Source organism: Tribolium madens, unplaced genomic scaffold (genome assembly GCF_015345945.1).
Source record: "Tribolium madens isolate multiple individuals breed KSU strain unplaced genomic scaffold, Tmad_KSU_1.1 Scaffold_11;HRSCAF=98;Tcas5.2_LG3b, whole genome shotgun sequence".
NCBI lineage: Eukaryota > Metazoa > Arthropoda > Insecta > Coleoptera > Tenebrionidae > Tribolium > Tribolium madens.
This window is the reverse complement of record NW_025400975.1, coordinates 7,768,386-7,781,001: the sequence shown is the minus strand read 5'-3', so window position 1 is coordinate 7,781,001 and position 12,616 is coordinate 7,768,386. Positions and strand designations below refer to the sequence as shown.

General features: G+C 28.2%; 1 protein-coding gene across 5 annotated transcripts in view; it reads right to left on the bottom strand.

Moving 5' to 3' along the window:
• LOC123008545 (neuromodulin) overlaps positions 1-12,616 on the bottom strand; it is a 35,708-nt gene that overhangs the window by 5,597 nt on the left and 17,495 nt on the right. For 4 of the 5 annotated variants that reach the window (XM_044404606.1, XM_044404692.1, XM_044404437.1 and 1 more), the window contains exon 3: positions 617-841. In XM_044404606.1, coding sequence (XP_044260541.1) covers positions 617-841 — 225 coding nt within the window. Of the gene's footprint in view, positions 1-616; positions 886-10,941; positions 10,984-12,616 lie in introns of those variants that run through there. The other variant, XM_044404770.1, reaches the window with a different exon arrangement.

Sequence of the window (12,616 nt, the reverse complement as noted above, 5' to 3'; positions counted from 1 at the left end):
AAAATGCTACAATTTATGTTAAAAAAATTATAAACTTTATCTTTTGTCAAAACTTTCTTCCACCTTTAAACATTTATTAATTTATTTCCAAAACTGGTAGTTTACTCAAAAAAAATTCTTTAATTCTTGTAAGTCAAACATTTTTTTAACAGAAAAGTGTGAGGTTTACAAAAAAATTTACACAGCAACAATTCTTAAGTAAGTTAAAATAATTTAACAAAAAAGTGTGAGATCTACAAAAAAAATTGCACAGCAACAAGCTCCTAGTCTAAAAAAAATGTGATAGGTTTCCACTAAAAAAATTACTATGTTTATCTCGTAAGTATAAACATTCAATTAATATTCAAATTTTTTTTAAAACTTATTTGCCAAAAAAATTGATAATTTCGCCAGAATGAAATCGTTTACAGAATTTTGGACCACCTGTATTTTTATCTGAAATGTGGAGTTTGCTAAATCACTTTTATTTAATAAAGTATCGATTAAAATTCAAGAGCCAAACTCCCGGGAAATATTTACTCCACCAAAAGCAATAATTCAAGTCGACTATAAAGAATCGAACGTTATTTTATACCTTTCAATTCCGCAAAAATTGAAATTGGTATGATTTCTTTACCGTGATCGTCGGATCTGAATTCCGCTTCAAGTTCCTGTTGAGTGGGTTCAGTCTCCTCATGTTTTCCGGGTTGTTTCATATTTTTTCTTGTTTGGTGACCGCGAAAAGCCGCTTGTATTTTCACAGCTGCGTCTTCAAGATCTGAATCTTGAGTGAGTGAGTTAGAGACTAGGACACCACCGTTGGAGAGAGTCACAGTTTTGGCAGATTCTGGCTTCGTGTCCTCTGCAACAAAAAGTAGATTTTTGTTGGACCAACCCGGAAATTCCCTGAAATCGATAAAGACACGCAAATACTGAAACGCCAACTTTAATCCACTCCATTTAAAGATCTCAAGTTCACTGTAATAATGCGTTTTCTGAACTTGCAATAAATTATTCAGGCGAAAAATCGATTGAATTTAATTAAATAGGTTGCTTGCAGCAACTGGAAAAAAGTACAAAGTGAGGATCGACTAGAGACAATAAACAAAAGGATATAGAACAGAGCTTGAAGCTGATAATAAACTCACAAAGGGGAATTTTTTCAATAGTGATAAATGATAAAAAGTGATTTCATAAAATGTCCCTACAATATTTTAATTATTTATGATGTGCTTGTGAGGACATGACAAAGGGTGAAAATTGTAACTTGTTTAAGACACCTCAGGGAAGATACATTAGTTGATTTTATCACGTATTGGATTTCCGTTAGCTCCCTTGTCGACTAATTTTCGAAGTAACAAATGGAACAGAATTTCCCGTTTTAAGCATAAAATGGCTTTATTTTCACGATGACGCCTCTAAATATTTAAATATGTTAACACGAACGAAATTGGAAATACAAATTTTCCAAATATTTAATATTAAAATATACAAGTTGGTAAAGTCTTTTAAATGTTAAAATTTTAAAAATATTATACAGGATGTGCCAGAACTTACGCCCCATAGAAAAGTAAGATAAGATACCAGGAATATGGAAAACATATTTAAAAAATTCTATTTGTCAAAAAATTTTGAGATTTACTTTTTGACATTAGACATTTTTTATGTCTATTTAATGATACTGATGATTTTGTATATGTTTTTGTATAATTCTTTAGTGAAGGTACAAAAATTTTGCCACAATTTTTTTAACAGTCAAAGTGCAAACTTTATAGCTTCGAAATTTTTATAGATAGAATTTTTTAACATATTTTCCATGTTCCTGTTACCTTTCCTTACATTTTTTTTACTGTGGCGCGTATATTTTTCAAATTTTAATATTTAAAAGACTTTACCAACTCTTTGGGACAGCCTGTATATTTTAATAGATATTAAATATAATAATTAAATTTAATACATCGTCTGAAATTATTTTCAACTATACAGCATGTTCAAAAAATAAGTTACAATATAAACTCATGTTTTTTCAGGAGAAAGACTATATTTTAATACTGATTATTTTGAACTAAACTTTTATCGGTCGATTTGGTATTTGAAATACATACTTGACAAAACACACTCTTTTTAAAAATTTAAAACATAATCTAAGACAGCTCTGCTCTGCTAAGAAGAAAGTACAAATTTTGGGCATAATTAATGTATTGCATTTGGGAAGATAAAAAAAATGTTAAAATTACTTAAAATTTTAAATGGAACACTATTTATTTTTTATTTTTGCATCTAAAATTGTTAAATTGTCTATTTAAAATATCTAGAGGTCAGTTATTATGTTAATGCAGTCAAACGTCAGATTAACTAATCACGTGACCTAATTGAACCAACCAGATGCTCAGATTCACGGACTAACTGCATTTTAACTTTTAAGTTATTTAACTTTTAATAAACTTCTTCACTGTTTTAACTTAAACAACAGACTAAAAAATTGTTATAGAAAAAAATTCTAGCAGTCTTAATTTTTGTGTAATAAATTAACGAAATATGTTTTTGTTAAAAAAAAACAACCTATAAAAGTTTACCTTAAAAGCATCGTAATAAAAAGCTACATCCAAAAAATCTAAGAAACTATGGTGTTTCATTTAAAAAAATCTGGTGTGAACATCACGACTTTCCTTATCCAACTTATTTGGGAAAGATCCTTACGGTGTAGCAAACCTAACGTTTGCGATAGTGCCACACGAAATAGATCATAGTTGCCGCGGGTTCGAGTCTGGGGTGCAATTTTTTTTAGTTCGGTACTCATTATTATTTTTATTGTATCACATTTTACTGTTTAATAAGGTATATTTCATGATTCTAAATAATTTTTATTCCCATGAATTTATTTATAGTATCTTCAACCGTATAATTTAGATTTTTGGTCAAGTAACTTACATACCAAATTCCAAGTTCTAGCTCTTATCATTCTTGAGATATTTTTATCTCTGTCTGTTTACAGACTCACAGACAAACACACACACTTATAGGATAAGAAAAGTAAAAAACATAAGTTTGCGTTGTATTTTATTTTTGGGACACGCTGTAAAGTTGTTATTAATTTTAAGCGATGCACTAGATTAGTATCTATTAAATTTATACAGGGTGAATATAAAGTCTGGAACCAAGCGGTTTTATTTTTAGCCTCCAGAAAATAATAATTAATACAAATTAAAGTAATGTAAACAATGTGATCGTATTTTCAGGACGAAATTTTGTTTTGTTTTTGAGTTATGCGATTTTTTTTTGTCAAAATTGCAATTTATGTGAAAATTTTTTTTGAAAAAATTAAATATAAAGCAGATAGTTGTAATCCTTAGAGTATATTTTTTATGAGAAAAATGATATTATAGTGGGTTGCCATTTAAAAAAATATTTTTTTGTAGAACTCAAAAACAAAAGGAAATTTCGAAAAATTGTATTCTTGTTAAATCATCACATTTTTATAGTACTATCACTCATCAATTAGTTTTTTCAAAAAATAAATAGTTTAAGCAAAAAACGTTTGGTTTCATACTTTGTATGAAGGTTTTACAATTTTAACATTTAAAGGTAATAATTGACTCGTCTGAAAATGAAAAATATAAAATGTTTGCATTAAATAAGAAACTAAAAAAGTGGTAAAATCCAAGACTAACTTTCTTTTATAACTAAGAGTTTCAATTTTCTGGTTCCGTGCTTTTTTCTGCTTAATAAATTACGTGTTTACAGGTTTTAATTAAAAACAGTCGTAGAAAATGCAGTATATTTTTTATTGGAAATAATGTTTTAACGTATTTTTCACAATAAAGCTCACAATTCGGTAAATTTTCTCTGTATTTCATAATTTTTCATCTGTCATGTTTAGTTCTAAACATGCAGCTTTAAGCTTTGTGTTTGTCGCCCGGAATTTGGTTTAGCAACCAAGTTTCATTGTTTGAGTAATTCAAAGTGCACATAAAAGAAACGACGCCTGAAAAGGAATCCGACAACTTAGGATTTTTTTCTTAAAAATCGCTTCAATCTAAAAAAATATAGATGTCTAAGATAACACTAAAATAAATGACGGGGGAGGACGCTAATAAACTTTCCTTCCACTCACAAACAACTATTTTGGGCAAGTTGTAAACTTCTCCGACTCTTCTAGAGTTAATAAAACAACTCGTACATCACGAGGGAAGCAATCACGTTAATTTTCAAAAGGTATTAATCGCTTTCACAAATCAATTATCTTCTAAACCGAATTTACGACCACCTTTGTGAAAAGCAAGGTCAAAGTTAGTTTTATTAGTCCTGCGATCGAACTCTGCCTTGCTCTGATTCCTTCGTGACGTCACCGGATATGACCACGCCATTTGTTACAATGAACCAATAGCGAATGTTTCATTTCGTACTTTGTAATAATGTAATTCAATTTTGATTGTTACAACGTGTTAATTTATTTTCTATAGACACCACGAGGAGGCTCACTCCCACACTTGATCTGACCTATTTTCTAAATACCAATTTGGGTAATGAGTTAGTCTTAATAATGAAACCATTTATTAAAAGAAGCCTGAAAGGTTTCATTCTCTTTGAAGTTTATTAGATTTTTGGGAAAATTCGACAGGCTCGTCAGAAAACAAAGTTAAAAATAAAATTATTTACTAGAAATTTAAAATATTTTGACTATTTTTATATAATTTTAACCTTATTTGTTCAAAAGTTGATTTTTTGATATAAATAATAGTGAACCAGTTTCAAATAAACCGCCGCGACTTCACAGCCCTGGTAAGCAATGCGCAGGTCACTATCTGAGAAGAGCTGACATTTTTCAAAAGGCTAGTACGTAATTCAAAATGTTTTTAGGTCAGAGAGTAACTTCGACTTGCAAACTGTCAAATTTTATTAGGTTTTTTTAGTGTAGTGTTTGGTTGTTGTCAAAGTAAGTGAATATGTATAAGTTATATGCAAAAAAATTGGGAACACCTCATCAAGACTTACATAATATTTTTTTTTATTACAAGGAAGGAAAGTGTATTTTTTCTTCCCATAGGACTTGTCAAATGAATAAGGGCAGTAATCACCCAGGCAGGAAAAGATACTTTCCTCCAATATACATAGTATACATATAATTTTTCCTACGATCCAGCAAGAAAAACTTGAATACTAACAAAATAGTTTTATTGTGGGTTGCTATTTAAAAAAATATTTTTTTTTGTAGAACTCAAAAACAAAAAAAAATTCGAAAAATTTTATTCTTGATAAAACATCATATCTTTAAAGTACTTTATCGTACATCAATTAGTTATTCCAAAAAATTAACAGTTTAAGTAAAAAACGTTTGGTTCCTTAATTTTTATTCATCTGGTATATTTTTATTGTAATTTTGATAGATGAGGGAGGTAATTGGTCACTTTCCTTTCTAAAATTAGGGTGGAAAAACTTATTTTCTCTTAGGGACATATTAATATAGTTTTGGTAATTCCTAGTATATTAAATAAGAGTATTTTTCAATCCAATTTTGCTCGATTTTAATACAGAATTAATTCAAAACTAATGCTTTTTAATGAGCTATTTTCAATTCAATTTTGCTCGATTTTAATAGAGAATTAATTCAAAATTAAGGTATTTTATAAAAATAATTGCTTCAATCTCAATTTAGAGCTGAAAAAAAGCAATTTGAGCTATTTTCAATTCAATTTTTTTATTTTAATACAGAATTAATTCAAAATTAATTTGTTTTATAAAAATAATTGCTTCAATTTGTGATATTTTTAATCGATTTGACCCACTTTTAAGTTGGGAATCAACCTAAATTAAAGTATTTCAACCAAATTCTGGCTTCAATAAGAGTTTTCTTCCAAAACAAAGCAATGTTAGCTAGTTGGAAGCAAAACACAAAATAATTTTTTTTTGGATATTATCAAGTCGTGGTTAGAAAGCATGGTCTAAAACTGTGGTATGACAACTTAAAAAATACCAAGGACAACACATGTATGAGTAGCGAATTAAAAATGTTTTAAAACGCTTGAAAAGAACATAAATTATGTCGTTTTTTAATTAGTCTGGTGTGTGTATTAATTTTGGTATGTTTTTTAGCAAAATTAAAATTTGTTTTAGACTTAAAAACGCAACTGTATGTTTGAAAAAAGCAAAAATAACATCATTTTCGAATTAATTACGTGATTTTTTGGCTTATTTTGGACGAAGTTTTGTGCTTTTGATTGAAAAATCTGCTAAAACGTTTGGAAAAGCAGCCAGATGATTTTTCAGCTCAAAAACATGCTTAAACTCTTCAAAGAAACAAAAATAATTTAGTTTCGTGATAGTTTATTCATTTTTTACCTCATTTTCGACTAAAATTTTCAAAACAATTGAGATTCTGACTAAAAAGCGTCCTAAAACGGAAAAATGGTATTATTTTTGAACAAATTTCTAGCACAATCTAAAAAAGTAAAAAATAACACCATTTTTGAGTAAATTTAGACGAAATAATTTTGTAAATTTTTAATTGAAAAACGTGCTAAAACGCCCAAAAAAATGGTAAAAATGGTCATTTTCAACCCAATTTGGTAATTTTTCAATATGTTTTAACAGAATCTTACAAAAAGCGTGATGTAAACAAGCAAAATTCATTATTTGGCACTTAATTTGGTGATTTTTCGGTATATTCTAAATATTTTGCTAGATTTTAATACAGAGTTAATTCAAAACTGATTGTTTTTTAATAAAATAATTGCTTCAATTCCAATTTTAGGCTAAAATAAGGCAATTCGAGCTATTTTCTATTCAATTTTGCTCGATTTTAATACAGAATTAATTCAAAATTAAGGTATTTAAAAAAAATAATTGCTTTAATATGAATTTAGAGACTAAAATAAAGCAGTTTGTGATACTTTCAATTGATTTGGCTTAATTTTAAGCCTGGAATCAAAATATTTCTCGATTTTAATACAGAATTAATTCGAAATTAATGTATTTTATAAAAATAATTGCCTTAATCTCAATTTTAGGCTAAAACAAAGCAATTTGTGATATTTTCAATCGATTTCGCTCAATTTTAAGCCGGGAATCAATGTGAATCAAAGTATTTCAACCCAATACTAGCTTCAATAAGAGTTTTGGAAGCAGTTGGAAGCAAAACACAAAAAAAAATTTTTTTGGATGACAACTTAAAAAAATACCAAGGACAACATATGTATCAGTAGCAAATTACATATCTTGGGTAAATAAAATATAGCCACAAATGTAGATTCGGCCCCGCAAATTGAAATTAATAAATTTAATGAATCGCTCAAAAAATTGAAAAATTTTAAAAAGGTTAGTCGATTTTTTCTTTGCTATTAAAAATTAGCTTTTCGTGGTTAAAAAAATAGACTACGAGCCGCCACTGGTTGGCTCAATTCCACAAAACTCATGCAATGTTCTAATTTCGTGGTCAGATTGATTTTTCCGTTTCGGGTAATTTGCAATTGTTTTAAGTTAATAAATCATTTCATTAATTACCAAAGCACAATTGCTTGTTTTTTCTATTCAAAAGTATCACGTAATTTGCTCTGGTGGTAGTTTCGTTCTAATGACAGCGCACCAATAAGGGTTCTAAATGGTATTTCTGAATCACGGTTTCAGGCTAAAGTTCATTGAAATTGCTACCTTTAATTAAGAAAACAAATAAATATTTTTCACGGTGGTAATGAATTTCTCCAATCGAATTAGTTGAGCAAATTGGTAATAAAATTTCAATCCGAGTTATAACGACTTGAAACGTCTCAATTTGATGGATTTATTCAGCGAGATTTGATACTGAAAACTTCTCATTTCTGAAACAGTTCCAGAATCGGACTGAAACAGTGGATTTCAAATTTATTTGTTTTTAGATCACAGCGAAATAAAACTGAAAGACAAAATGAAATAAAAATCGAATAGAGTCATCAGTTTTTAAGAAACAACAAAATTAAAACAAATTGCGTTTTGAAAACATCAAATTATTCCAGCCGCAAAAATGCACTTTTCAGATATATTCCTTTATTTCCGTAACACCAAAGAAAATATACTGGGGGAGGTTATAAAGGTTACATAAGAGAGATTTTGCGATTATGACTTGGCAAACAAATGCATAAACAAATTAAAATTTAATTAATTGTGTCTGTTGATAAAATTCTTGGAAGCCAAAGTGGTGATTAAAAATGTGTTTTCCCCTGTTATTTACACATTCCACCAAATTTTCAAAAAACACGTTCTCAAATCCTGTTTGCATTTTTACAAAAATTGTGTGAAACGAAGTAGAAAGGGTCAAGGATGCCACAATTACAATGAGTGTAATTGGTTTCATTATTTAAAAAATGTGCTTAAACTCAGGAAAAATTTCGAGGTATTATCTCCCAGGAATATAAATGAAGCAATTTATTTTTTCTTTGTTTTTGTATAATTATTTACTTCTACGACCGAAAACAAAATAGGTTTACGCAGCATCATGCGTTTTAAATTCTTACAATCAGTGATTCAGCTTTCACCTGTGATAATGAGTTTAAAGATAATTTCGAACTTCATAAACACAGAAAGTTAATAATAAGTTGTTATAATTAGCAAAGCGATTTTTATACTGGCATCATAATTTCTTCTTCCAATTCTCTTCTTGGACTCAAATACAACACAAAATGGAAAAAAAATATTTCATTTCTCGTCTTTTGACAAACTATAATATTGAACAATAAAATTCTAAATTGTTTAAATTCGTGGAAAATTCTGGAATTAAAAGTAATTAAAAACTCTGTGAACAACAAAACGTTTTTCATGTTTTCAGTTAATTCTGTTGACGAGACAAGACTCATCAAAATTATTAAAATTGCGCTTTGATGTTGTGTCCTACAAGGGAACAAATCTCAGTCATTGCGTTTTGATTGAAAACAGGATAAGAATAATTGAATCGTTTTTATCAATCTGTTATGCACAAGTGCGTATTAAAACACGAGATATTTACTAAATTTTCTCATAAATTAATGCGAAGATCGTTTATTTCGTTTTCGGACGTAGAGTAGATTTCATTGAAATTGGTTGACTTTGGAATTTTATCTTTAAGTTTGTAGCCCTGCGCATGTCCCTGGTATAAGAGGAGATAGGGTTTTTGTTTTTTTTTTTATTACTTACTGACATGTGAGACATTTGTATTCATCTTTTCACTATTTTTGTTGCTTGTTCGTTATTTCCAGTATTTTTTCAAATTATAATTGAAGGGGTGAGTGGACAAAAAAATTGAAAACTGGTATTTTCTTTTAAAACATTTTTTTCGCAATATTCTTTTATTGAAAAAGACTTTTAAGTGTTGGTTTCTATTAGGAATGAAATTACCAAATGCTAAAGGCGTTATGTACAACTTGTATTGTTGAATAAACAGTGGATAAAGGTGTTAAAATATGTTTAAATAAATAAATAAATGTTTAAAAAAAAGCACAAATAACACTATTTTTACCTAATTCAATTACTTTCCGCCGTATTTTTGACAAAATTTTGCGAAATAATTGCGTTTTTTATTGAAAAATGTTATAAAACGAAAAGAGCAGAAATTATGTCGTTTCTTCTTTAGTCTAGTATATGTATTAATTTTGGTATGTTTTTTAGCAAAAATTAAAGAAAAAACTTTGTTTTAGACTTAAAAACGCAACTAAATGTTTGAAAAGAGCAAAAATAACATCATTTTCGATTTAATTATGTGATTTTTTGGCTTATTTTTGACGAAGTTTTGTGCTTTTGATTGAAAAATCTGCTAAAACGTTTGGAAAAGCAACTAGATGATTTTTCAGCTCAAAAACATGCTTAAACTCTCCAAAGAAGCAAAAATAATTTAGTTTCATGCTAGTTTATTCATTTTTTACTTCATTTTCGACGAAAATTTTGAAAACAAATGCGATTCTGACTAAAAAAACGTTCTAAAACGGAAAAATGGTATTATTTTTGAACAAAATATTTAGCACAATCTAAAAAAGTAAAAATAACACTATTTTTGGGTAAATTTAGCGATTTGTGACGAATTAATTTTGTAAATTTTTAATTGAAAAACGTGCTAAAACGCTAAAAAAATCATAAAAAAGTCATTTTCAACCCAATTCGGTAATTTTTCAATATGTTTCAACAGAATCTTACAAAAAAACGTGATGTAAACAAGCAAAATTCATTAATTTTTCACTTAATTTGGTGACTTTTCGGTATATTTTTGTCTAAATATTTCGAGATAAGTCCGTCTCTTATTAAAAAATATGGTGTTAATATGGAAAACCGTTTTCGAAAAGTCGATGAACTAGCTTCAAAATTACACCCAGTAAACAAGAAAAAAATATTTTAAGTTAGAATGTTAATTTTCGGGACAGCATAAAGTGGACTGTTTTATATACTTTTTATATAAATGTTTTGTTAAACTTGAAATATTTTTATAAAGCAATAGTTATCACAAAATTTATATTAGAAAATAAAGCTTGTTTTTTGGTACATAACACTTTAATCAATTTTTTAATAATATAAACTAATGCATTATAGTGGATGAAGGGGTCATGTACATTTGATCGTTAAAAAATCTATAAAAAAACATGATTACTTAAGGTTTTTTATAACAAGGAAACAACATACACATAGGCCTTTATATATCACGTAATTTTTTTTAATTAAATTTTAACTATCTTAACCTCACTTTTTTTAGTGACAAATTTAGTTCTTTTTTCATATTTAAAGCGCGGTTTACACAATCATGCCAATTTCAATGAAATGGGTTATAAATATTGATGTATTCTTGGGGGTAATTTAAAAATCGGAAAAATGCCTTCATAATGACCAACAAGGTATGGATTTTGTAATTATGCCAATTTGATTTGAAGGATTTCAACCACCCACTTGAAAATTGTAAATGTGCAAACACAAAGACTTATATTTAAATAAGGAAGTGGCAGAAAGCAAAATAAATACAGCCTGTGTACTTACATAGGTTTTTACGTGAATTTCTCCTATGAAAGGGTGTTGCTTTATTTATTTTACCAGCGTTTTGAACACAATATGAACCTCATAATATATATTTGACACAAAGAGAAATTTCTTATTTCACATTTATAGAATATGGGAATAATTGAATTTAGTGAATTTGATGGAAACAATTTTTTAAGAACAACTTCAAATTTTATCTCCTATAAAAATTTATGGCCGAAAACAGGCTTTGAACAACATTATTTTATTGAAATTTTCGAATTTGTTTTATAAATTTTCTCAATTTATCATTTCTGAAGCTATCAATAATAAATTTCATAAAAAATAGATGGGAATGAATAATTCATGCGATCGATTGTGTTATTAGAATTCACACTTGAAACTAGAGATTAGGACTCACCTAATTCCCAGCCACTATAACAAACCCCTCACTTGGAAAATTCAGAATGGCAAAATTTCAGCATTCCCACATTATATAGAACGAGATAGGTGACTATCCCCGACGTGCGTTTTTATCCTGAGCTTTCGCAGGATTGAAGGTTTGTAGCAGACAGTATGTCGATTATTAAAACACGAGTGTGGCGCTTTCGGTTAAATTCGTTACAAGTCGTTCAGGGAGCTTTCGCCTTGTTTAATAATAATGTTACAAAGCTCGCTTATTTTCTTCTTGTTATTTAATTAGAATAAACGGACCATATCACAAGTGAAAAATCACTAGAAAGGAAAAGCTTTTATCTCAGGGATGATCAAATTAGGTGTTTAATTTTAGTGGAGAAAACTTACTGAGGTTGTGAATTTTTCACCTTATTTTTTTTTGAGATATAACACTCCAGTTTGCTCATTAATTCCTAGCAAGAGATAATAGTAAAAAGACCAACCTATTGTGCTAATTAAATTTAATAAGTCTTGTTATAATATTAATTGAAAATGCTGTGAAAAGTTTAATTAGTTTGATTTTTTGTTTATCTTTGAGGCCTAAATTCCTCGCGTCGCAATCTCATCATCAAAATTAAATATCTGGACGGTTTTATCCCGAAGGAAATAAGCAAGAAATTTCCAATTTTGACAAAAAATAAAACAACAAACAAACGCTGTTTTTGTATTAATGATTGATATAAAAATAATTTAATTTGGAGATACGTCAATCTAGGTTGTGGCGAAAGCACTTACAAGAAAATAAAGTGGAAATAGGATTCAGGATCATTCGGTTTTTACGGGAGCTTGTAAAAGGACAATTCGTATCAGATCAGGATCTGAACTAGATTTAATTCAATTCTTTAGCGATATTTGTAAATTTAATTTTTTTATTTTTTGTGGGCGATTTCTAATTTGTTGTTTTTATTTTTTTCTTTTACTATATCATTTGTGTACTTCTCACCTTTCTTGTTTTGCAATATAATTTTATAACACTATACTTTACAATTTTTTTTCTTTTGCCCAAAGACAGTATACTAAAACACTAAAATATGTCACATATACTGTGTGATTTTTATAAAAGGGCAGGCACTCTTGAATTTCTATTTATAGCCTGATTTCAAAAATTTAAAAACTAATTTAAATGGCTTTTAATATAGTATAACCTGACAATTTTAGAATTTTTCTAAATTAATTTCTAATTTTAAATAGGGATCCAGTTTTTTTCATAATCTGAAATATATTAGTTTCCTTGATACAG